Genomic DNA, 27,059 nt, shown 5'->3' with positions numbered 1-27,059 from the left:
GGATGGAATGACCAGAGTGAGAGGGAGAGAGCGAGAGAGAGAGAGATGTTGGCAGAGTATGATAAAGAGAGGAAGACAGGGGGAAAGGCATGCAACATGGAGGATACAGAAGAGAAATGGATGGACAGAAAGCAATGGAAAAGAGTGGGAAGGAAGACAAAGAGAGAGGAGGAGAGATAGAGAGGGGAGTAGGAGGGATGGAGAGAGAGAGGGAGAGAGAGGGAGGGAAAAGGGAGAAAGAGGGAGAATGATGGATCTATTTGGGAAATTACACATTTTAAGAGCGCATAATTGCTGGAAGGAGCCGGCGGAGGAGGAGGAGGAGGAGGAGGAGGAGGAGGTGGAGGAGGAGGTGGTGGAGGAGCGGCTGCAGAAAATGACGAGCAGATTAGGAGGCAGCAGATGAAGAGGAGATTACAGAGAAGGGCGTGCGCGCACACTCACACACACACAGAGAGAGATGGCAGATAACAGCAGAAAGACAGAAAATGGGTCCACCACAGTGTGATGATATGTGTGTGTGATGAAATGAATGAGGCAGATAGAATGTGTGTGTGGTGTGTGTGTGTGTGTGTGTGTGTGTGGCATGCAAGGCTGGAGTATGTGAGAGTAGCGTGAGAGAAAGAGAGAGGGAGACAGTGGGGAGGGAGGGACAGAGAGAGGGAGAGAGAGAGAGAGAGAGAGGGAGAGAGAGAGAGTGAGTGATAGAGAGAGGGGGGAGATAACGAGTAAGATAACAGAACTCTCCTCCTGCTGGACAGCATACTGTCACAGAGACACTTGCTGTTGTCACTGGCAACGCTTTACATTGTGCATGGAAGACACCGCCCACCACACACACAGACATCCGTCCAACACAGCTGTCCTCTCAGATGCATACTATTATCCTGACGGTTGCATTTGACCCATCGGTGGTTAGTGAGAACACACACACACACACACACACACACACACACACACACACACACACACACACACACACACACACACACACACACACATAAGAAGGAATCGAACCGGTCACCCTTCGGTCAGTCTGGTTCCCTAGCAGCTATTCATCCAGTACTGGAGGGAAACTGAAGCCTTCTTCACAGCCATCTCAGCATGAGCACGATCATCAGCATATTGGCACACAAATCCCACAGGGCTGACCACCTCAGGATCCAGCACCACATGCTGCGCGTTGCCAGGTTGGTGTAATTCAGACACCTCAGGTTGTGGGCAGAGCCAACCTCTGGGAATGAAATTCATCAACCTGGCAACGCACAGCATGTGTACGGACACCTCAGGTTGTGAGCAGGGCCACCTGTGTGTACATATACATGCTGTGCGTTGCCAGGTTGGTGTATTTCAGACACCTCAGGCCATGAGCAAGGCTGCCATACTGTGCGTTGCCAGGTTGGTGTAATTCAGACACCTCAGGTGGTGAGCATCGCTGCCTGTGTGAATATACATGCTGTGCGTTGCCAGGTTGGTGTAATTCAGACACCTCCGCTTGTGAGCGGAGCCGTCCATGTGAATGTGAGTCGGAGGTAAACGTGACAAACGGCCCTCTGTTTCCCGCCTTATTGGGTTTACAGGTAGAGCAGCAGGCTGCTGGGAGGCCATGTTTGGACAAGATGGTTCTGCTCAGCTGCTCAGGCAGCCATGATGTTACATGCATGTGAGAGCGTGTCTCAGCAGTTATGTCTTGTATGATGCATGGATGGATACGGTTATGTTTGTGTGTTAGTGTGTGTGTGTGTGTGTGTGTGTGTTTAAGAGAGAGACAAGGAAATGGATGCAGGAAAAGGAGAGATTTACAAAGAGAGAGAGAGAGAGAGAGAGAGAGAGAGAGAATGTGAGTAATGAAGAGAGGGAGCGAGGGATATGGAGACACAGGGAGAGGGAAATATAGGGCAGGATAGACCAGGCAATAAAGGGAAGGAAGAGAAAGAGAAGAGCAAGCGGAGAGAAATAAGAGGGAGGGGAAGGGTGGAGGAGAGGGAGAGAGAGGGAAAGAAAGAGGAAGAGGAGAGGAAGAGGGAGAGGAAGGGAAAGAGAGAGGGAAAGAGAGGGACAGAGGGAGGGAAAGGACAGGGAGAGGGATAGGGAGCAAAAGACAGGGTGAGAGAGGGACAGATAGGAGAGGAGAGAGGGAGGGAAAGAAATAGGGAGAGGGAGAGAATGAGAGAGGGAAAGAGGGAGGGAAAGGAGGGAAAGAAAGAGAGAGGGATAGATTGTTGCTGATGCAAACAGAGCAGCTGGTGAGGCACTGCTGGTGCTCCCTAAGAAACTCACCCTACCCCTTCTCTCTGATCAACGCGCACACACACACACACACACACACACACACACACACACACACACACACACACACACACACAGTCAATGCTCGACAACACACATGAACACACACACACACACACACACACACACACACACACACAGAGTCAATGCTCAACAACACACATGAACACACACACACACACACACACACACACACACACAGTCAATGCTCGACAACACACATGAACACACACACACACACAGTCAATGCTCGACAACACACATGAACACACACACACACACACACACACACACACACAGTCAATGCTCAACAACACACATGAACACACACACACACACACACACAGTCAATGCTCGACAACACATGAACACACACACACACAATGCTCGACAACACACATGAACACACATGAACACACACACAGTCAATGCTCGACAACACACATGAACACACACACACACACAGTCAATGCTCGACAACACACACGAACACACACGAACACACACACACACACACACACACACACACACACACACACACACACACACACACACATCATCATCGGCGATCACTCGGTGTCGAGTATGATGGTCCTCCTGCTCCTGGGGGGTCTTTTTTGTGGATCTTCAGATGGCTTTGCTGCAGTGTGGGCATGGGTATGAGGTACTGGATGTAGGGTGTGGAAGGGCCTGTTTGGTGGTGACTTTCTCCTTTCTTTGCTGTCGCTTGATTTGAGCAGCCTGTAGGAGATTGTCCTCATGTAGAGTGGCACCTGTGTGTAGACTGTTTCTCCATGTGGTTCTTTGCTCAGCTAAATCTTCCCAGTTGGATATGTTGATATGGAATTTCTTCAGGTTGTTTCTGATGTTGTCCTTGTAGCGCTTTTTCTGTCCTCCGGGTGCACGCTTGCCAGCAGAGAGCTCAGAGTAGAGGACCTGCTTTGGGAGACGTGTGTCAGGCATGCGTATTACATGGCCTGTCCATCTCAGCTGATGCTTCATGATGGTGGTGGTGATACTATCAGTATTTGCCTCCTCAAGTATGCTGATGTTTGTCCGCCTCTCTTCCCAACTGATATGCAAGATCTTACGTAGGCACCTTTGGTGGTAGGATTCCAGCGCTCTTAAATGTCGGCTGTAGGTGGTCCAGGTCTCTGCTCCATATAGAAGTGTTGGTAAGATGACTGCCTTGTACACCAGCAGCTTTGTTCTTGCAAGAAGATCAGGGTTTTCAAAGACTCTCTTGCGAAGCTTTGCAAAGGCTCCACTAGCACAGCAGATACGGTGGTGTATTTCACTGTCAATGTCAGCCTTTGAGGAGAGGTGGCTTCCTAGATACGGAAAGTGATCTACATTTTCAAGCTGTTCACCATTAATCATTATGTTTGGCGAGGGTGCAGAGATGTCCGGTGAGGGCTGATGGAGAACCTTGGTCTTCTTGATGTTCATTGTTAGGCCAAGTAGTCTGTAGGCCTTGGCAAAGGCATTTAAGGTATGCTGGAGGTCTTCTTCTGTGTGGGCTACAATAGCATTGTCATCTGCGTACTGCAGCTCCATGATGGATGTGGAGGAAAGCTTGGACTTGGCTTTGAAACGGTGCAGATTGAACAGCTTGCCATCAGTTCTATATGATCTGGACACCAGTTGGCAAACTGTCCAGTGAGATGGAGGATGGCCGCTATGAAGACTATGAAAAGGGTAGGGGCAATGATGCATCCTTGTTTGACACCAGTTTCAACACTGAAGGGTTCAGTCTGACTGCCATTACAGAGGACAGATGCTGTCATGTTGTCATGTAGGAGCCTTAGCATCCTGATGTATTTTTCTGGGCATCCACATTTTAAAAGGATTTTCCATAGGGCCTGCCGATTGACAGAGTCGAAAGCTTTGGTGAGGTCTATGAAAGCCATGTAAAGTGGTTGCTTTTGTTCTTTGCATTTTTCTTGCAGTTGTCTTGCTGTGAAAATCATGTCAGTGGTACCACGGGCAGGGCGGAAACCGTACTGAGATTCAGGGAGGATCTCCTCTGATAGGGGGAGGAGTCTCTTGAAGAGGATACGGGCAATGATCTTCCCTGTGGTGGACAGGAGTGAGATGCCCCTGTAGTTCCCACAGTCTGCTTGGTCACCTTTCTTGAAGAGGATGACAATAAGTGCATCTCTGAGGTCTGATGGCATTTCCTCTTTGTCCCAGATCTTCATGATGAGTGCATGTATGTGATGACTGAGGTTAGGCCCTCCAGCCTTCAGGATCTCTGCTGGTATTCCATCAGGACCAGTGGCCTTGTTGTTACGCAATGCTGAGACAGCACTTGAGACCTCTGCCAGGCTGGGGGGGGTCACTCATGCCTTCCTTAATGGGATACTGCGGAATTTTGCCAAGCACCTCCTCATCAACCGTTGTTCTCTGGTTTAGCAGCTCCTCAAAGTGCTCTTTCCAACGGGCCTGGATCTCCTCCTCTGTTTTAAGGATCTTTTGCTTGTCTTTAGACCAGAGGGGATTGGATCCACGGTAGCTGGGTCCATAGATTGCTCTGGTGGCACTGAAAAAGCCTCTGGTGTCCCCTATTTCTGCACACACACACACACACACACACACACACACATATTCACTCGCATACTCACATACACAGACCACCTGTGTGTTGCTCGGGAGGGAGGCTCTTCTATCAGTTTTATAATACTCCTGCTTCAACTGTTGCAAGCCTCCAAACCATGAAAACCACACACACACACACACACAGAGAGATAGAGAGAGAGAGAGAGAGAGAGAGAAAGAGAGTCTCTGCAGACAAGCTCATTGCTCTATTAAACAGCAGAGAACACTTGATAGAAGAATTCCACTGGCATTCAGGCACTGATAAAACTGCACAGAAACAGATGAGACGAGACCAGAGAGGAAGTCCTTGTGAACTGAAACTGACACATTCTCACACACACACACACACACCTCTGAATCACACACACCAATGCTTATAGACACACAAACACACAAATCCACTGAAAAGTATGCATGTGCGTGCGTGCTCACACACACACACACACACACACACACACACACACACACACACAGGCAAGGAAAAAAAGAGTAACAAAATCCATCTCAATCCTAGAATTCTTGCCGATCTTATCCGAAGTGCTTAACATCTCTCACAGCAACGTAAGACCCCCATCTCTCTATCTCCCCCTCTCTCTCCCTGCTCCCTTTATCTCTCTCTCTATCTCCCCCCTCTCTCTCTCTATCTCCCCGCTTCAAGGAGGAGAGTGCAAAGAGGCAAACACACATTTCTTACAGATCAATTCTGAAAGGCCCTCTGAAAAGGTGCCAGGCAGACAAACAATAAAACTCTCTCTCTCTCTCTCTCTTCCTCTCTTTCTTCTCTCTCTCTCTCTTTCTCTCTCTCTATTAGCTGTCTGTAACTGCTCTGCTCTCGCCCACCCACCCCCTCACCCATGTGGTCAAGGATTGCCAACTTTGTCTGGCCAGCTCGCTAAACTCTGTTATTACAACTCTATCATTACTGGTTTACCTCACAAACACTGAGTTGGCGGGTGGCCAGAGACTGCCTGTGCAGTCAATAACAACAGCTCTCAGTGTGTGTGTGTGTGTGTGTGTGTGTGTGTGCAGGAGGTGGTGAGAGACGATGTGCGATCACACTGCTGCTATGTTTGAAATCCCAAGGAGGGGAATAGTTCTCTCTCTGTTGCAGGTCAGGGGAGCGGCTTTGCTAGGATGAACTAGGGCAAGAGCATAAACGGCTTGAGAGAAACAACAAACAAAAAGAATGCAGCGCTGTAAAAACGATGCTGCCAGCATGGCCAAAACAAGCACACACACACACACACACACACACACACACACACACACACACACACACACACACACACACACACACACACACACACACACACACACACACACACACACACACACACACACACACACACACACACACACACACACACACACACACACACACACACACACACACACGTCTTTCTCCACTAACCGACATCCAGAGACACACTTGTTTTCTTCTTTCTCTTCCAATATACTGCATCTTCTTTCTCTCTCTCTTGCTCTCTTCCTCCTCCCTCTCGCTCTCTGTCCTCCTCTCTCTCTCTATTCTCTGTCTCCCTGTCTCTCCCTCTATTCTTTCTTTCCCTCCCTCTATTCTCTCTCTCTCTCTCTCTCTCTCTCTCTCTTCTCTCTCAGGCCTGTCCCTGACTGCTGGGGAGAGGTAGTCCTCGCCACTCTGTTTAAAAAGCACTTACAAGCGGAAGCGATGCATTAGCTCTCCCCAGGACTAAAAGGTCAGCTTTGCCTTTCTTCTGCCAAGACAAAAGAGAGGTGTGTGTGTGTGTGTGTGTGTAAGCGCATGTGTGTGGGCGCTTTAGCCAAGGAGGAGGCCAAGAAAGGAGAGGGAGGATCTATCAACAAACCCAAGGAAAAGGCGACAGCGTGGTCATTAGTCTGCTGTGTGTGTGTGTGTGTGTGTGTGTGTGTACACAGTGTGTGTGTGTGTGTGTGTGTGTGTGTGTGTGTGTGTGTGTGTGTGTGTGTGTGTGTGTGTGTGTGTGTGTGTGTGTGTGTGTGTGTGACAGAACACACCATTCCACCGTGTAATGAGTCACTCTGAAAGAGGTTACCCACAAGGAGAAAGAGCTACGGCGTGCGATTTGGGCCATAAATCACGCTGTAATATAAACTGCTGGGCGCTGCTGTGGACAGGACACTCATTTCTTTAGATTCAGCTCCATGAGGAGGTCAGCCATTACTGCCACACATGTAAATTTATATGGAACCAAATGGACGCGCCGGTTAGTTAATTCAGCGGACCACTGATCATTGCCGCTGGGAGTCGGGGGTGGATGGCTCCGTGTTTGAGGAGGTGTTTGATGTTGGGGGTTGTGCTCCCTCCTCCTCCTCCTCCTCTTTCTCCTTCTCCTTCTCTTCCTCCTCCTCCTCTTCGTCTTCCTGCTTGGCGTTGGTTTTTGTTTAGATTGTGATTGGAGCACCCTGGGGAGTCTCTCCGCTCGAGCAGAATGAACAGAGTGCCACATTTCACAAGGATTAAGGAGGACAGGGAGAGAGAGAGAGAGAGAGGGATATAGAGAGAGGGAGAGAGAAAGAAATGAGAGAGGATGGAGGGAGGAACAGAAAAGTAAGAGATAGAGACATTGAAAGAGAAAAGGAGAATGAACGAGAGAAAGAAAAGAAGGGAAAATATGGAGGGTAGCCAATTCTCTCTGGAAATGCACATTGTTTCCCTCTGCCAAGGGAAGGATTTTTATCTAAACAGCAGCCGGTGGGCTCCTGAAAGGATATGGTAATTAAAATACATTCTGAGGGGGGAGTGGGAGCCTCAGTTGTGCTACGGAATAATGCAATGTGTCTGGTGTGTGTGTGTGTGTGTGTGTGTGTGTGGCTATTTACATCCCCTTCCAGCCGGCCTGTCACATCCAATTAATTATTCAGTGTCAGGGTGACAAAAGTGATTAAATAAACGAAAATATCTTGGCGTGCGTGGCACCAAATGTCAATGGTGTCCCCTGCCCTTTTGGGAGAGGCGGCCAAATCATCCCTCAAATGAGATTCAGCACGCCGGACACATCTGAGCCAGACCCCCCTCACGAGCTCTGACACCGCTTTAAACTCTTATCATACGCCCGCTGAGGCCCAATAAAGACAACCAGGGGGTACGGCTGAGTGTGTGTGTGTGTGTGTGTGTGTGTGCATCTATGCATGTGGGTGTATATTGGGTGTGTATATGCTTCTTACCCTTACTGTGTGTGTGTGTGTGTGTGTGTGCGTGTGTGTGCATTGTGTGTGAAACAGACAAATGTGCTTACATTTGTAAACAGGTTTGTGTTTACAAATGTGTTACGCTATTCTTCAGTCTCACCTTGGTTTCTCTTACCATTATACTCAAGCCCCCCCACCCTCCTTTCTTCTTTCCTCCCTTTGTGCCTGTGAATCGGAGCAAACCTTTTGGATCTGGACCAACCACCTAATGAGGTGCATCAGAAGCCCCCCCACCCCACACACACACACACACACACACCGCCCTGTTCCCTCACTTCTCCCATCTGATCCGCTTCCCCTCAGTGCTACAAAAATCTCCTCACACACACACATACACACACGCACACACACACACACACACACACACACACACACACACACACACACTCCAAAAACATCCTCTCTCAGGCTGTCAGGCCAATTAGTGAACCAGGACAGGGCCCAGCCCCAGCCCCAGTGGGGCTTTGATTCCGGCTGCCATTCGCCTCCTATGATTAAGGGCACCAAATTAGAAATCCAAGACAGGATTCCCTGGCCAAGACACAGGCACAAACACAGGATCTCACTCTCACACACTCAGGCGCACACACACACACAGACACACACACAGACACACACACACAGACAAACACACACAGACAAACACACACACATACACACAAACATATACACACATACACACACACACACAAACACTCTCTCTTTCTCTCGATGCACTGATCTCCTTGTAAAACAATTTACAACACAATGATCCTTGATTAAGACAATCAGTCAAACCCCCTTTTTCCTAACAAACAAAGGATCAAGTCACTCAGACGTTTTAACTCCCGCTCAAGATCAAGCGCTCTGTCTGCGCTGGGTGGGGAGGGTGAATGGGACGGGTGTGTGTGTGTGTGTGTGACGGAGAGAATGCGGGCGGGTCAACACGGAGAATGTTGTTGTTCTGTCGGCTTTTCTCAATCCACACAATCAAGCCGATCTTCTATTTAGACTCCTCCACTTTCGGCTAACATAATTTCATCTGCCTTCTGTATTTCTTGTTTAATGTTCCTCATTGTTGTAAGTCATTGTGGACAAAAGCCCGGCTGCTAGATGACTGGATGTAAATGTAATGTCATTTTGTTGATGAGCAGATGGTATAAACGATTCGAAACGATTAAAATGCTCCTTCCTAATGGCAGCAGTAGCCGACGCATGGAGTGAATTAAGAGTGAGTTTGGAGTTTCAGAGCTTCAGTTTTCCACAGTGGAACAACCCCTTCTCTGCTGAGTCAACCGGCCATCCATAAATAGGTCAACGAGTACACACATCGACCATGATGAGTGTGTGTGTGTGTGTGTGTGTGTGTGTTTAGGGGGGGGTGCACTCAGCCATCATGACTGACAGTCTACAAGACAATGCTGTTCCAGGGGAGGCCTGTCATGTCACTCTTCGCAAACACAAACACTGCCAGACCATGAAATTTCCTTTTGCACGCTGAAGTTGAGGACGCTTGGCGAAAGAGTGTGAAAGAAAGGCAATACGCTTCCCCCAAGAGTAGCCTGTACACTGTGGGGTGAAAAAGTGACCGACCTGCTCTGCTTCTGCCAGGAGACCATTTGGAAACGCGGATCAGTTACTAAGAAATATATCCCTTTACTCTTACAATTAGAGTTCGGATTGTTGATATTGTTGAGCTCAACTGCCAATTCAATGACCGTCTTTTGTGTTACTGAAGCAACGGCATGATTGGCTTGAGCGGTGACTGGCTTGGTCCTGGCCATTCTACTGTTTCTCATTTGCTGAGCCCACACAGAACAGTCAGCTAGCGCACTGGGAGAAGCAATTAGCTGAATTTGATGAAATGTTTTGGAGCTCGTATTGTGGATTTTCCCTTTAACTATTCCAATTTACTCTCCAGGAAACAGACATCTTCAATGTTAATGAGCTCATCCTTACCCACCCCCCTCTCTCCCTCCCTCCCTTTCTCCCTCTCTCTTCTTTCTCTTTCTCTTTCTCTCTCTTTTTCTCTCTCTCTTTCTACCCTTGAGGCTTTCCTCCCAATGACAACAAACAGCTGACTGGCTTTTTAAAGTCCTCAGTGGGAAAAACACACATAGGCCGTGTGTGATTGATGGCTGAGTAGTGTGACCTCCGTGTTCATGGTCAACTGCCTGTGCCTCCGTGTGGGTGTGTGTGTGTGTGTGTGTGTGTGTGTGTGTGCGTGTGTGTGTGTGCGTGTATAGAAACATCCCCCTTGGACCGGTTCCACCACTCAACGCCCCCCTGCACTATGAAACCTCCCCTGGGAGACCGGTCGCTCCACCATGACATACAAAAACACACACACACACAGATGCATGCAGGCATGTATATACACACAGTCACAGACACGGATACAAACCCACGCACGAGCACAAGCACAGGCGTGTGCAATCACACACACACACACACAAATCCATAGTATGACTGATGCCTAGGCAAAACAAAGTCAATCACACATGACAAGGCCATCATTTCTCCTTTGTATTCACAATGGGCAACACTGATCTGTCTTGCTTTAGAAAGGAGCGCGCACACACACACACACACACACACACACACACACACACACACACACACACACACACACACACACACACACACACACACACACACACACACACACAAAGGAGAGACAGTAACGTTTCCGCCTCTGTGCATAGAACCTGGGACCAACTCTGTTCATGTGACGCCTCCCGTGAAACAAAACAAAAAACAACAGCCAAGGAATAATCTATTCCAGACACATCTGCCTCTACCCAATGCTTTCAGGCGGAAGTGCAAAAGAAAACAAAAATACAAAAAAGAAACACACAACAACCTCCCAGCTCAGTGCGCAGCGCTTGCAGCCAAGCAACAGATGCTGTGGGCACGCAGAACACACTCAACAGGGCGGTAAAACCCCCAAACATTATAAACGAGCCCAAATGGCTGCCGCCTCCTACCTGCAGTTGGGTGGTGGGTCAAGGGTGATTTCCGCCAGCTCCTTCTGGATCCTGAGTAGTAAAAATAGAGCACGGTTATTCGCCCGTTAATGAGCATGTTTTGGTTACACAAGTCGCAACACATTCTTCTAGGAATAGAGGAAAAATCAATAAGCACATACACATGCGCACACACACACACAAACACACACGCACACAAACTGTAGGCCTACATGCATGTAAAAACACACAAACACTCAGACATATAAACACACTGAGACACAGAAACATACACAGACACACACACACAAACACAAACACATTGATTCTCTGGCGGATGCCAGAATCTAAGATGTTTGCTGAATACAAAGCCCAACCTTGTCACAAATACAACAAAAAAGCGGGAGGTGGTGGGGGGGGTGGGGGGGGCAGGATGTGTGCTTGTGGATGTGTGTGTGAGTGAGTGAGTATGCGTGCGATTCCAGTTGGGCAACACTTTGTGTGAGGAGTTTTTATAGCGCTGTAAAGGCGAAGACGAGGTCTCGGCTCGCCTGAAAATTACAGTCCTATTTTCGCGTGTGCTCGAGATAAAAATGGAATGCCCGGCGCATGCCGCCCGGAATCCCTGGGAGTGCAGAAACACAATCACAGCTCTCTGGTTGGAGAAATAAAATGGATCTTTTTTATTCGGCCGAGTTTTTATTCGGTCTCTGAGGGTCCTCCAGCGAAACAGCCTCACCAGAAGAGAGAGGGCCATGATCTAAACAGGCTGCTTGGCGTCTACAGGACCAATGAGAGCAAAAGAGTTCGATTTCACAACCACAATCTGCTCATTACATAACTGTTGCAATCAAAACCAAACGCTCACACATCTTCACTTTTTGTCCTTTCTTTTATAAAATATTACGACTGAACAAATATTGTGGGCTAGTTGGTTCACGTTGCAAGGGTGTATAATCTTACCACACATCTTGCGACAGCGTGCGCTCCGTCCAAGGAGGGAGCTTAGAACCAGAGGAGCATGTGGATCTGGTTATTGGCAGTTTACTTAGCGATGACCACTTATTGATGATCTCGTACGTCTGACAACAAGCAAGCTGCGCTGCTGGCTGTCAGATTTAGATTACACATAATCACAATGTTATGAGTAGGGTGTGGGGTGTGTGTGTGTGTGTGTGTGTGTGTGTGTGTGTGTGTGTGTGTGTGTGAGTGTGTGGGAGTGTGGGGGGCAGTTCAAGAGTTCAAGGCCTATCCATCATTTTAAAAAGGAATTAAGGTCTCTTGAAAGTAGCAGACGAGCATCACTTTTAATAGAAAAAACATTTGTTCTTTTTTTCTGATTTAGTGAGCAAGAAAGACCGTCCTCTCTTCAATTTCACAAGGCATTGACTTCTCTTTCACTCCAATTCTCTCTTTCACTCCGATTCTCTCTTTCACACTCTCCCTTTCTTCTCCTCCCTATCTCTCTGAACTCTTCACAAAGAGCAGGCGCACACAGAAGGTCAGCTCCACTGACTTGACCCCACCGCAGGGGCGCGGGCAGTCGCTGGACAACCGCAGAAAAGCAAAGCCCCATGCTGCACCTGTGCCGATATTGAGCCTCTAAGCTTCACAGAAGAGCCCAAACAGAAACGGCCGACTTCTATCTCCTCCAGGTGGGCTCGGTCGGCTTGGTGGTGGTGGGGGGTGGGGTTGGCGTATTGAGGGAAGGCGGTGGGGGGTTGGGGGTTGTGGCAAGTGGAGAGTGAAAAAAGGGGACATATTTTGCAACGGCGGTGTAATAAAATTGCCATGGTTATGGAGTCGTTGTGGGCTTGACTGCATGCTGTGTAATTTGATCTGCGGTATTTTTCCTGAGGTGGCACATTTCCACCAGTGAGAGGCTACTAGGGCCCGTGCACACAGAAGGCACGCGGGTGTGTTGAAAGAGCGAGGGGGCGAGAGAGAGAGAGGGATGGAGGGAGGGAGAGAGGGATGGAGAAAGAGAGTGAGCACACTAGGGAAAGAGGGGCTAATTTACTGAGGCTTTCACCTTGCACATTTCAGAGGTAGAGTGTGAGCGTGCACGTGCACGTGCGCTCCCTGATTTCTCCCCTACTTGACACCAAACCTTTAGATTTATGCCCTCTTGCACTGCGCACAGCTAAATCAGAGCAGTCCTACTGACTCCCGCACACACACACAACTGCCGGCAAGAACTGGCTGGGCAGGGGGGTGGGGGGCAGACATCCCTATCATACTCCTCATACTTGTTTGCCTTTGTGGACTCGTTCAAGAACTAGGGTCAAAGACCTATCCAACTCAGCTGAGAGCCACACAGGCTGAAAAAGAGAAAGCACCCTATGCCTGTCTGACCAGACTCCACACACTGACAGAAGACACAAGCCAGCTGCTCTTTCTCCCCTTCCAATCCTAAGCCTCTCCCTTGGACCCCACTCAATGGGTTGAAAGATTCTGTGATTCTAATTCCCCCACGCTCCGTGCTGAGATTCCATGAAAGGGTTTTCCAGAGCGAGCGAGAGCGAGAGAGAGAGAGACAGAGAGAGAGAGAGAGAGAGAGAGAGAGAGAGAGAGAGAGAGAGAGACAGAGGAGCAAGCAGGCCTACCTCTTGGCACTGGTGGAGAGTTTGGCAGCGGTCTTGCTGGAGATCTTGGCCTCCTTCTTCTTGGGCTGGGTCTGATCGCGCTCCCTCTCGGGAGCCTGTTCGGCCGGAGCCGTCTCTCTCTGCTCGGCGTCCGAGCTGCCCCCGCTGGTGTTGGGACTGTCGTCCGGCCTCTGCTGTACCTCACTGGACATCCTGGTGGGGGCAAATGGGAGGAGGATGAGAAAGAAGAAAAGAAGAAGAAAAAAGATGATGATTAAAGAGAACAACAAGAAGATGGGAGGAGACCAAGGGAAAAAAGGAAGAAGAAGAAGAAGAAGAGAAAGATTAAGATGATTAAAACAACAACAACAACAACAACATGATGATGAAGAAAAAGATGATGACAATAGAATAAAAATGAGAAGAAGGAGGAGGAGGAGGAAAAAACAGGAAGAAGATCAGAAAAAAGAAGTAGCAGTAGAAGAGGATGAACCCACAGAGGAAGAGAGAAAAAGGGGAAGTAAAGGAAGAGGAAGCAGAAGAGGAAGAGGGAGAGGAAGAGAGCAAGACATGAGAGCATGGGCGATAAAAAGGAGACACATTGTGAGTATGAGATAGACAGAGAGAACGAGAGGGAAAAGAGACAGACAGATTGAGGGAGAAAGAGAGAGACAGAGAGAGAGATTATCTAATAGGAAGACTCCTTGGAATGGGCTTGCTATTATGCCTCTGTGGTGCTTGTTGACAAGACAACTGTCATGGAATTTTAAGCTGCAGTCACTCATAGTAGATCATGTAAGACCTCGTTTTTTCCCACTGCATAGACAGAACTCAGCAGACAGTGGGACATTTGTGATGAGATATTATTCCCTTCAAGGGCTTTTTAAAGGTCATAATCACAAGCCGGGTAACGTTGCCCAAGGGAGTCCATCACGCACGACTCTGTCTATAATCAAGGCTCTCCTACAAGGTCGCGCTGGGTGAAATTCAATTTCCCATCAGAGTCTTAAAAGCTTCAGGGTGACAAAGGTTCATTCATCCTCAAAGTGAAGTGGGGATGGCTAAGCCAGACAGCGGATTTGTTTTCGATGACACCTGAACTATGAAGACGGACTGGGACAGCCAGGGTCTTCTGCTGGCGTAAAGAAAGGTTGTGGGTTATAGGGCTGCTTCACACTGTGGGGCTGGATGAGGCCATGACTCCGATGTCTAACCTGGAAAGCTCCTGCAGCCAAAGGACAGACATATCGCTGTGCAGACATACACATGCACCCAATTACTACACAGCATTTATTTAATGCATATTTGATTCGATGACATCTGAGGTAATAGGCTTAAATGCAGCTGCTCTGATCTCCACTAAAGGGATGCCGCCTGATTCTCTAATTAGAACGCAGAGAGATCCAGGTAGCAAAAGATGTTTGACCCACTGATCTAAAAATAATAAGTTATTATTTTCAAATCAGTGCTTTGACCTCAACCTCCCAAACAACACCTAAGTGATCTGAGGAGTAAACAAAATTGACACAACAACAAAAAAAAATGGTTTTTGGAGAGAAACTGCAGTGAATGTGGGAGCACTGAAATTCAATTGGTGCCACTTGCCAGTCCATCCACTCAGGGATATTAAACAACAAATGGGATTATTTCAGTGATGCCTGGGCTGTGGGTGCACAATGAAATAGGTCAATTGATATATCGAATTAAAACTCTGACCTAATAAAGTCCCCTTGCCTCGTAATTGCTGTCTATGGCTTCTAACCATATTTTGATGACCCAAAATAGATTAGGGAAATACTAAAGGTTTTGGAGACCTCGAATAAACAAATGTGATTAATGTTTAAAACTAAAACAACACAGTATAGTGAAATATAACAGTCCTCAGCATAATGTGTAACCTACTCAACAGTAATTTGCATAGTCTATTAAAATGTGCAGGTGAAATTGCACACATTCAAAATGCCCACCGGAGCCATAAAACCGCCATCTAACTGCATTAAACAGATGACATAGTCGATTCAGATTATTGCAGGTGATGGTTGCTATTAGTCACAGAGAAAACTCAGATAGCTTATAGCCTACTGTTAAACATGAGACAACGTTCAGAGAATGAAATCATGGGTTGTCTTGTTATAGAGATATTACGCGTAGGTTATCGAGTTCCTGTGCCAAATTGATTAGGTAATCCTGTTTATCATGTCATTTGGAATGAAAGGGGAAGCGAGGAAAAATCCCTCGATGTGAGCAGCATAGCCCTGTGCTCTCTGCTGTGTAAATATTTCGTCTCACTTGTCACGCGGAACTGTCAAAATACTCGCTGCCATGGAAGGTCAGCGAACAGAGCGGAGAAGCCCCGCGAATTGTGGCCGAGATAATTGAGGAGGCCCCGAATGTATTCGTCGGAGAACTCGCCTGTCGGTCGGGATTGTTTTCGCCGAGGCAGCTATCCTCTGATCGCCAGGAAAGGGTCTCGTTATCACCGGGTCCCTCTATTAGAGTGCCGCCAAAGCCCGTGTTAATGTCTAAAAAACAAGATGTTTCTGGTAGGAAGAGAGCGAAAACTGTCTCGGCACAAAAGACAAGAGAATACCCCACACCACCCTGTCGAAGAAGCCCTATGGATCCATGGGGCATTTAGAGCTTACTTTAGGCTGGCTAAGACCCAAAACACCAAAAGACTGACGAGCTTACCTGTCAAGGGCCGCCGACAGCTAAATAAAATCTCTACGATCAACTCCGAAATATGTGCTCAGCTGTGACTGCGGGTCCGCTCGCTTTCGCTCTTTCGTTGATATCTCCGAGCAATTCTGAGGCAACCGGACCGCCTCCGAGCGCGCTCCAAAGCACCATCTCCACGGGTGCGCGCACGAATCGTGTGTGTGTGTGTGTGTGTGTGTGTGTGTGTGTGTGTGTGTGTGTGTGTGTGTTCGAGCGACTGAAGTATGGGTGTGAAGAATAGGGGTAGGTCGCAGCTTGGTGCAGGCTAAATCAAAGTAAGATTGACCAAATGTGTCTATGGGCTATGTGAACAATTCAACTGTCAGTCAGCTGCTCTTTGGCTACGAGTGTTAGGACTTTTACATTTTAGCCTACTCCAGCGCTCAAATTGAAATTGTGCTGTGCTGAACTTCTGTGCTGTAGTCCATAACCCGATGGTAATGATGATAATGTGAAACATTCCCATTGTTCAATAAACCCTGATTATCCCCCTTAAAGAAGTGAGTCTGGCTTATTCCTACTATGATAGAGTGATTGCCTATAATGAAAATAGGACTGAGGTAACGTGTCTGTGTGTAGTGCTATTTACACTCAAAAAGATAACGCTTCTTCCCTCTCAACCTCAAAATGCATGCTATTTATTTCTTCCAGGATTTTAAAAAGGAAGTTAAACATGCATGTTGTAAAGTTTGGTGGCTGACCTGTTTAAAGGGCAGACTAAATCTATTGAATCTTGATTTGTAGGCTAGGCCTGCGGGATATTGTCCACAAGAGGGTGTCAGCATACCATAGAACTGATTATTAGATGGATTTATAGGCCATGCAAGGTAATAATGTAGGGTAGTAAGGATAGGCTACATCCTCCCATTAGATCAGAAATGGCATTAAATAGGCTATTGTGTGCTCCTCATTGATTAGGCTATTGCATGACAAAAGGCCAATTTGCTCTGTTTAAGTTTACTAAGTTACTTCTTCAATCTACCTCTGTTACAAATATTTATATACTCGAGTTTTTTGTTTTAAAATATATAGGCCTATATAATAATTTGTGATTTAATGTAATGTTTTGTTTGATGTTTGTAGGCTATTATGCTACATTTGTCACGTTATAGGCTAGGCATTACATTCAGTATTTATTTTTTTTTACATTCAACTGTAGCCTAAATCTATATGTTTTTCTTCTGGTCAAATATATGAGCTTATTCCAAATAATGGGCTATATTAGGCCTATCTGTTGTTGCTAATGTCAGCCTCCTACACTTGACTTTCGTGCCAGTAATATACCCGGAACCTTTTATTTTCAAGTTTCTGTTTCCTTCCCCATTCAAAGTTTTACGGACCGACTTCCGCATGTACTCACGCACGACCATCGCAGGCTACCGCGAATTCATTTATTTTGGGTGGCCCGAGATCTTCTTGGGAAATACCAGTTTTTGCTAGTGTCCTGTCTCTTGTTTCATAGTAATCATGGAGACAATTTTAGAGCAACAACGCAGATATCATGAGGAACGGGAGAGGCTAATGGACACTAAAACAAAAGAGATGCTGCACAAGAAAACGACGGTATGCTAACTAGCTAATCTACTTAGCTATTTGCCTACACATAGGGCCGTAAACTTTACATTTCGTTTTAATATGTTTTATTCATTAAGAGATTTAGCAACATACTTTACACGGGATGTACTGCTTTGACTTTGCCATACTTGTTTTTGTTTTATTGTTTTCCTCATAGTGGTTGTTGAAGTGCTTTATTAAAGTAACGTGAAGTCAGTTGACAAACATAAACTTGCTTTGTTAACCACCAAGCAATGTTGGTTGGAATACATGTTTTTAGTTGTTTACTATAGCTTTGCCAAATGCTTTTTTGTTGTGTTGGAATATGGTTATGTACTCATCCAGTTACTTTTCCCCTACAGCTGCGAGATCAAATCAATTCAGATCACCGCACCAGAGCTATGTTGGATGTAAGTAAACTCTGCAAGGTGTTTGCAATTAGGCCAACTGTTATGTCAGCTTGATCTTAGTCACTTTATTTTTTAAACCATTTGGAGCAGAGTCTGCTGGAATTTGCTTAACATTTGATATGATCTATATGTTTCAGAGGTACATGGAAGTCGGTGGAAATCTAAGGGATTCTTACGAGGATAAAGATGGGTGAGTTGAAATATTGACCATTTGGTTATATCAATCATTGAACCTTCCGACTGAATACAGTAAATATGTTTTATTGATATAATCAAATACTGTGAATTCCTTTGATGCAATGTATTTACCGTAATCACTGTGTACTTGTTTACTTTCACCTATTCAGTATGAGGAAGGATGAGCTGAATGCCATCTCTGGGCCCAATGAGTTTGCGGAATTCTACAATCGCCTGAAGCAGATTAAGGAATTCCACCGCAAGCACCCAAATGAAGTGAGTTATTGAGTGATTAGATCTATTCTTGTTTGGCTGTCGTGTGTGCACATTTCTCATACGCGTGTGTGTGATTTTCAGATCTGCGTTCCTATGTCGGTGGAGTTTGACGAGTTAATGAAAGCAAGGGACAACCCCAGTGAGGAGGCACAGAGTAAGATAACACACCTGAACTTTCTGTTTTTAAAATGAATCTGTACAAGCATATGTTGAGCACTTTTCAAATCGCAGCCACGAAGAGTCAGTGAAAAGGCTGTAGCTGTGTCTCAAACCTAGTGTGCACTGAGCTGTTACTGCCGTAGTGCCGTCTTTTCAATGGTTAGTATTGTCCCAACATCTGCACTATATTAAACTAAATATTTGAAGTGTGCAATTAGGCGGTTTGAGACACAGATATGCCTGTGTTCTGTACCTTTTCCTACACCTGTGTCCACCTCCTCTGTAAACCAAGGGCTCCACTTCGTGCCCTCAACAACATTTGCATGTATTCATTTGGCGGACACGTTTATCCAAAGCAACTTACAGCACTAGAATAGCATTAAGCTATTAAGATTTAGCATTCTACTATTTAAGCTGTAACGCAACAGTTGCAGCATTGAAATAAAATGTAAGCTGTAAGTAAACAGTAGGCCTGTCCCTACTGAGGATCGCATTCACTGACTGCTGTTTATGTTGTCCAGATCTTGTGGAGTTTACAGATGAGGAGGGTTATGGCCGTTATTTGGATCTTCACGATTGCTACTTGAAGTACATCAACCTGAAGAGTGCAGAGGTAAGCCTGTGGCTTAATTCTTTACCTCTGTTTTTTTTCTTTGAGCATGCAGACCCTTTCAGTTCAAATTGTTGATGACTCCGTCCTCATGCATCTTCTTCCCTCTCTCTGTCTGTCAGAAACTAGACTACCTCTCCTACCTGTCTTCGTTCGATCAGTTGTTTGACATTCCCAAAGACAGGAAGAATGCAGAGTATAAAAGGTAAGAACACATCCTCATGTATTTCTGCCTGAATTAAATTGTTTTTATATGTTTTTATGATTGTGTTGAGATTAACATGTAAATTGCCTTTGATGTTGAAAATCAAAGCAGGTAGAAATCTGACCCTGCAAAGCGAAGATTTTCACGAGATGAAACTTTAGACTGTATACTGTCGAATTATGCGAAAATGTGAAATTCAACATTTTAACCCGGACGTTTGTTTATTGTGGATTTTCTCAAAATAACATTGTCTGCAAAGCGACTGATTTCGCTTTGAAGAGTCATAAATGTCATGTACAAGTATAACCAAGCTATTAAAGAGACCCTATGCAACGTTTTCATAGTCATAAAATCGCTCAGAAATCGTTGTTTTGCTTGACTGACCAGTTTCATCAAAAACAGTAATATTTCCTCCCGACCCCAGTGTCCCTATCCGCTATTGCAACCTTGCAGTTTCTGCAGGAGACGATCGTCTCCTGTTTACATCTGGAAGTCTGAGTTTCGTAAGGAACAAGAAGAACCACGCTTGCAATTGATATATTTATATATAGCCTATATATGTATAAATATACACGCTAAAGCTGTCGGGGAAGCTCAGCAGAGAAATATGCAAGCATAAAGGAGCGAAAACGAAAAACGAAACCGCAACCAGAGATGAATTCGCCAATCCTGCATAGTTCCTCTTTAAGCAACAGGGCTGATAACCTTCACAACAATTAAGTTTAATTCATAATCTGATCATGTGCATTCATTCATATATATTTGTGTTAGTTTGATTTGCACAATCAATTGATGGGTCAACGTCTGTCTCACTCTCAATTGTATTTTACATCTACCAAAATGTTAGAGGAAAAAGTTTCTTCAAAAGTGACAGTTACAAATGCACGTGGGTGGTGGTAGCGTAGTGGCTAAGGAGCTGTCAGCATGCAGTTGCCTGACATGTTGAGCAAGGCACATAACCCTGAGTTGCTCTTAGGAGAATGGCACTAGTAATTGACATATGGAAGTTGCTTTTGGATAAAAGCGTATGCCAGATGAAGAACTGTTGACGTGAAAATGTCCTGATCTTGTCAGGTATTTGGAGATGCTGATAGAGTACCTTCAGGACTACACTGACCGCGTGAAGCCCCTGCTGGACCAGAACGAGCTCTACGGCAAGATCCTGGCGGAGTTTGAGAAGAAGTGGGAGGGTGGAACGTTTCCAGGATGGCCGGTGAGTGTGAACGTGTCCTCAGGCTCCATCAAGATGATTCCGTTTTTCGTTTTTGTCAAGGTTGCTCAAATCGCATGACCGTTCATGTAACTGTTAGCAAGTGAAATGCTGAACTAAGACAAAGGCTAGTAAATTTGTATTTCGGTGTCCGTCTTGCATTCACCGCTGCCAGGCTGTCATCCCATCAGGAAGGGAATATGGTTTCTATGTTACCTGTATTGTTTTCAGATGTTTGTGGATTCGCTATCCACATAAAAAGCATAGCCAGAGCTTTCAGAATGATACTGTGTGATTTTGTGTTCAAAATGATTTAAGTATAGTGTAGCCTTAGTCAGATGGACTGGGCTGGTCCTACTATTCCTGGAAGCACTTGGATATGACCATTTGCTAAACACCTGACTTTTACTTACTTTGGGTAGAACTTGTTTTACTCAGTTGTTTATTTGCTATTCTCCTTTATATTCATTGTTTATTTTCATTAGGTTATTGCTTGAATTGATTTAGTTTACCATTGCTATTCTCCCTAATGTAGTCTGACCAACCTTTTGAAATTGTTCACTGTTAACTTAATTATGGTATTTGCATGTTTCTTTGGACAAAGGCGTCTTCCAAATCCAATAACCACAACCATAACTATTGAAAAGACACAGAATATGTCACCTTAGAGATTTCATTGTGAGTGGGTCAGAGAGAATTATTCTTGGATGCTATTTTTAGCTTCTTCTGGTTAATGATTTAATGGGGGTACTTCAGTCATGGGTAAGCATTGATTGCTGTTCATAGACCTATAACTTTAAAGTGTGTGTGTGTGTGTGTGTGTGTGTGTGTGTGTGTGTTCTCTGTCCAACAGAAAGAGACCAGCAGTGCTTTGACTCATGCCGGTGCTCATTTGGACCTCTCTGCCTTCTCCTCCTGGGAGGTAGGTTTACATTTGCAAGCTTTACATAATAGAACGTGATCAAATGCAACAGCAACATAATGTTGGAAAACAGCTGAAACTTCAGATGAAATGGTTAACAACACATTTTAAGTATCTGTTTGCTCGTTAAGGTTTATGTGTCATTTCTGATTTGTGACTTTATGCTCTATATGAAGATGACCAGGAATATTTATTGTTTTATGGTAAAATGTTTCCAACCGTTCCATTTGCTATACCTGTCTTGCCTGTGTAATGTTGCAGGAAAGGCACTCTGGAATGCCCTGTTCATAAAATGACGACAGTGCCACTACAGTAGTAATTCTTTTTTCATAGTCAGCACCTTTGTGGAGCAAGATGAGCTCCACCATATGTTTAGTCCTGAGACCCATCTGATCCTGTGGCGCCTGCCTCACTGTTTGACTCTCTGTCCCTGCAGGAGCTGGCCTCTCTGGGGTTGGACAGGCTGAAGTCCGCCCTTATGGCCCTGGGTCTGAAGTGTGGAGGGTGAGTGTGCTTAGGGAAAATTCCCATCTCCCCCTTCTTTACTCTTTTGGACATCATTGAATTATTTAAGCATTTCAATTAAGCACACTTATATAATTATATTATGGTTATTATATAATAAATGTATAATAGACTAGCAGCAGCAGTGTTTTAATATTGGAAATAGTCCCTCATGGACTCCCTTGTAAATTGCATGGTTCATCTCAAATATTTTATCCTGATAATTAATAGTTAAGTGTAAATATTCAGGGGGTTTTTTTACACCCATAAATCAATTGTACCAGAATCGCTGTAGTTTATTATGCCTTTGACTGAATCTCCAATAGTAAGATCTCTTAGTTTTGATGAAATCCATCAAAGGAAGGACACTTTGAGAGACATGAAGGTCTATAATTCTGTCCTTTCTTTGTGCAGTACTCTGGAGGAGAGAGCTCAGAGGCTGTTCAGCACCAAGGGCAAATCCATGGAATCTTTGGACCCCTCTCTTTTTGCTAAGCACCCCAAATCCAAAGGCCCCAAAAAGTAAGAACACACTCCTTATGGTTATGGTTATGGTTATGTTATTTAGCAGATGATTTTGTCCAAAGCTACATAAAAATAACAACAATACAATAGATTAACCTTCAGAAATGCATTAGCCTACCACAGCCACAAAGAAGTGAGCATATTGTATGATGCACGTGTTGACCTTCTGGCTCTTACTGTTCACAGAGACACCGAACGGAACAAAGAAATCGGCTTCCTTGAGGCTCAAATTTATGAATACGTGGAAATCCTTGGGGTGAGTTGATTTAAGGGCCATTCATACCAGGAGCGATAACTATAACCATAGCTCTTTTGATATCTCCGTCTATACGGGTCATACTGAATATTCATATTTCTTCCGTTTTTCTTATATCATATCTGTCACACTGCATATATATATATTTTTTTTACTACTCTTATAATATTACTGCTACTACACTGCACATATCTGCACATGTTGGCCAGACATTGTTCATACTGCATATCCATATATATTCTGCTCTTATAAGGTTACTGCTAATACACATATTTAGTTTATTTATATTACTGTGAACCATTCCATCTTCTTAACGGTATACTATTGTCTACACTGCACTATATATCTTATAAAAATCTCTTTTTGTGTTGATGAATGTGGTGGCTAAAATTTGATTGATTCTGATTGGCTGTCAGATTTTTATTGTTCTCAAAATCATTCTGAATACGATATTGTTCTTCATGTCGTTATAATTATAGTTTACATTTGGACGTCGGCATTCATATTAGCTAGAACGATATTTTTTTTGCCATTATCGTTATAATTCAAACATGTGGTCCGCTGGTAGAAAGAGCTATTTGTGGCCATGAGATTCTGTACGGTACGGTTAATGTTGTGGTATTCTGCTCTGCCATTAGAACTGATCTAGAGCCGATATTGTTTATTCTATGTAATGGCAGAAAATAAGAATATGCTTGCAGCTCAAACATGTTTTGGTTACAGTAATATGAAATGGTAGAAGCACATTCCATGTATCCCATGTTGTTTATAACAGCTGCATAAAACCACTTGTGTTGCTGATGTTTACGGCCCCGATGTTTATGTGTGTATTTAATGTGTGTGATGTTTACAGCCCTGATGTTTTATGTGTGTGTTTAATGTGTGTGGACTACAGGAGCAGAGGCAGCTGACCCATGAGAATGTTCAGAGGAAGCAGGCGCGTACGGGCGAGGAGCGTGACGAGGAGGATGAGGAGCAGCCCAGCGAGAGTGAGAGCGAAGACGAGGACAACGAGATCATCTACAACCCCAAGAACCTGCCCCTGGGCTGGGATGGCAAGGTAGCAAGCACCCCGTGCTCATGCTATTGGCACTACATTAGGTGCTTCTCAACATGCCTCCTCGATCCTCGAGACTATCCCATTGTTTTTGCCCCATCATTCTTTATGTAGATCAGTGAGGATCGAGGATCCTGAGGTTATTCCTCGATTCCACACCCCATCTCTCTCCCACTCCCATACTCTCCACTCTCCTTAGCTTAGCAAAGACGAACGCTGCAAGTTAAGGACCGGATAAAATACGCTGAAAACTGTCTGTACTGACCTGTATCACCTCGGCTAAGTTGGAAATGAGGTCCTATGTCCAAAATTCCGAACTATTCCTTTAAGCCGTCAACAGAAGGCTTATTTCTTTGTTTGCCATGGAAGATTTCAGTTGTTCTGTGTCCCTCAGTAAATGTGTTGTATGTTTGGGGGTGGTTGGTGGTAGCATAGTGGCTAAGGAGCTGGGCTAGTATGCATTAGCCTGAAAAGTTGTGGGTTCAATTCCCAGCTTCCCTCGCTGTGCCATTGAGCAAGGCACTTAACCCCAAGTTGCTCTAGGGTGAATGGACCTTGTAATATGTAAAGTAAGTCGTTTTTGGATAAAAGTGTAAAATGTGTCTGTCCCCTTTGTCTGTGCTCCAGCCCATACCATACTGGCTCTACAAGCTCCACGGTCTGAACATCAACTACAACTGTGAGATCTGTGGAAATTACACGTACCGCGGACCCAAGGCTTTCCAGAGGCACTTTGCAGTGAGTTCTACACTTATTTATGCCGTCCGCTAGAAGATATCTGCCATGACCAAACACAAATAGCACTTATGATTTTTGATATTTTGGTGTCATGTGGGATTATGATATTTTTTTTTTAGATTTGTACCCAGATATAGATGTGCTGGAACCGATCAGGTCCTAATCTGACTCCAATCCAGGAGGCCTGTGCCAAATCCAAGCAGTATCTAATCCAGCGTTAGCAGGGATTTCAATACTAGTTCTGCTCAGTATACTACTGCATTATGTGTGTCCAAGTGTGGTTGTGCCCCGGATATCCCCACTCATGGAAGCCCTTTTGTCCTAACAGAAATGAATAACTTCTTCAATGGGACCGTACAGTTGTGTAACGGTCACTTTAGTACTAATTATATCCATTGTGAGTGAGTGTAGACTTTAAACAAAGACAAACAAACAAACAACAAAAAAAAACATGGCCCTTTTATAGTGATGATTGGCTGGTTAACAAAGTGATAATTATGTTATTTGTTTTTGCGAGACCCCTTGTATGTAAAATAGAACACCTTCATGACGGTGTGCAGTTTTGTGTTTCAAAATACACACTTGATTTTTTGTCAAAGAGACCTGTGGTATTGAGGCATAACGCATTCCTGTTGTGTCACTTCCTCTCAGGAGTGGCGCCACGCCCACGGCATGCGTTGCCTTGGCATCCCCAACACGGCTCACTTCGCCAACGTCACCCAGATCGAAGATGCCGTCTCACGTGAGTATTCCACTGTTGCATGCCATCAGTCATCCCCCGGTCATCTGAAGGCAGTCGTTAAAGTTCTAAGTACAGCCATTTCTAGTGTATTAGCCACATTCTGTATAAGCCTCAGGGCAGTGTTTTATGCAAGTTAAAAGAAACAAAACCATATTAATACCATATTGCCCTCGTGCATTAACCACATAGCTGAAGAATTTGTGTAGAATCAGTGTATAAGCCTGAAGCCACGACTAATAGTTGGGAAATTACGGTACATTGCTGTTCTATCCTGCTTTATGTTGTTGTTTGGCTGCCATGGCAAGTCCTCAACCAATAGCACGAAGAATTTTACATCTTATCCTGTTTATAACTAAAATATATGTAACATTTTGGATCTGTTTCTGTTCTGTTATATGTTATTTTTCTGTTGTAGTATTTGACTTTCTTGTCTTTGGAAATGTTATTTACAGTCTGGGCCAAACTGAAGTCACAGAAGGCATCCGAGAGGTGGCAGCCTGATACAGAGGTAGGTGTAGCATCACTGCCTGGCGCTGATAGCCTGAAAAGTTGTGGGTTCAATTCCCAGCTTCAATCGTTGTGCCCTTGAGCAAGGCACCTAACCTCAAGTTGCTCCGGGGACAGTGGCCCTTGTAATAGAATTGACCTATGGAAGTCTGCTAAATGTATGTTTCATTTATATAGCGTTAAGTAATGGAAGTAGAATTTGTCCACGTTTCCTCGGATTGAAGTGTTGGAATGAAATACACATTGCAGTCTTTAGTTGGTTTGACCTTCTATTGTCTCACAACCTGTTGCCTTCACTCTTGCAGGAGGAGTACGAGGACTCAAGTGGAAACGTGGTCAATAAGAAGACCTATGAGGATCTGAAGAGACAGGGTCTTCTGTAAAGAAACCAGACCCGACGAAAGCACGCCAACCAGGACCGATTCTATTATGGAGGAAAACGAGTAAAAGCCAGTTCAACATACATGCAGGGACAGTGTCATCTGTAAAGGAGAGTGGACTAAGCACATGTGGCCACATGTGGACATGCCCGTCCCCTCTCTGGAGCTGGTGGGGTCCTCTTACTTTAGAACATCCATCCGGCATTCCCAACGCCATTTTGTTTTGACCACAAGTGTGGGTTTTGTGTATCTTTTTAAGGATTTATTTTTATGTTGTTTTTATAGCTAGTGGTCATCCTATGCTATACAATTCCCTCTCTGTAGCACCTGTACGATGAGGATATGTTTATAAATGATGATTTGCTACATTTAATAAATTGTCTGTATTCTTCACCTTGATGTGGTTGTGTATATTTAATTCAGTCTGAGATAAATGCTATGCTATGATGGTGTAATTTCAGGTTCATGCAATAAATTCAAGACCA

The 27,059-nt window shown here is 45.1% G+C and overlaps 2 protein-coding genes across 3 annotated transcripts in view; one reads left to right on the top strand and one right to left on the bottom strand.

Moving 5' to 3' along the window:
* The window catches only part of LOC134072193 (ubiquitin-conjugating enzyme E2 E2-like), a 53,607-nt gene extending 37,152 nt beyond the window's left edge, over positions 1–16,455 (bottom strand). The window contains exons 1-3 of one of the 2 annotated variants that reach the window (XM_062528735.1): positions 16,316–16,455; positions 13,646–13,837; positions 11,061–11,111 (exon numbers count right to left, since the gene is read on the bottom strand). In XM_062528735.1, the coding sequence (XP_062384719.1) occupies positions 11,061–11,111; positions 13,646–13,836 (242 nt within the window). In that variant the 5' untranslated portion in view covers position 13,837; positions 16,316–16,455. Of the gene's footprint in view, positions 1–11,060; positions 11,112–13,645; positions 13,838–16,036; positions 16,147–16,315 lie in introns of those variants that run through there. The other variant, XM_062528736.1, reaches the window with a different exon arrangement.
* Positions 16,456–17,684: 1,229 nt separating this feature from the next.
* Positions 17,685–26,968, top strand: sf3a3 (splicing factor 3a, subunit 3). The gene is made up of 17 exons (XM_062529664.1): positions 17,685–17,905; positions 18,259–18,306; positions 18,444–18,496; positions 18,654–18,759; positions 18,841–18,913; positions 19,440–19,531; positions 19,651–19,733; positions 20,808–20,946; positions 21,797–21,865; positions 22,302–22,369; positions 22,784–22,891; positions 23,081–23,150; positions 24,046–24,210; positions 24,835–24,945; positions 25,597–25,687; positions 26,140–26,195; positions 26,500–26,968. The coding sequence occupies exons 1-17, from the start codon at positions 17,810–17,812 to the stop codon at positions 26,575–26,577; spliced, it is 1,506 nt and encodes a 501-aa protein (XP_062385648.1). The 5' UTR covers positions 17,685–17,809; the 3' UTR covers positions 26,578–26,968.
* Positions 26,969–27,059: the final 91 nt, after the last annotated feature.

The sequence above is a fragment of the Sardina pilchardus genome, chromosome 24 (genome assembly GCF_963854185.1).
Source record: "Sardina pilchardus chromosome 24, fSarPil1.1, whole genome shotgun sequence".
NCBI lineage: Eukaryota > Metazoa > Chordata > Actinopteri > Clupeiformes > Clupeidae > Sardina > Sardina pilchardus.
The sequence above is the reverse complement of the archived record's forward strand: the minus strand, read 5'-3'. Positions and strand labels throughout refer to the sequence as shown.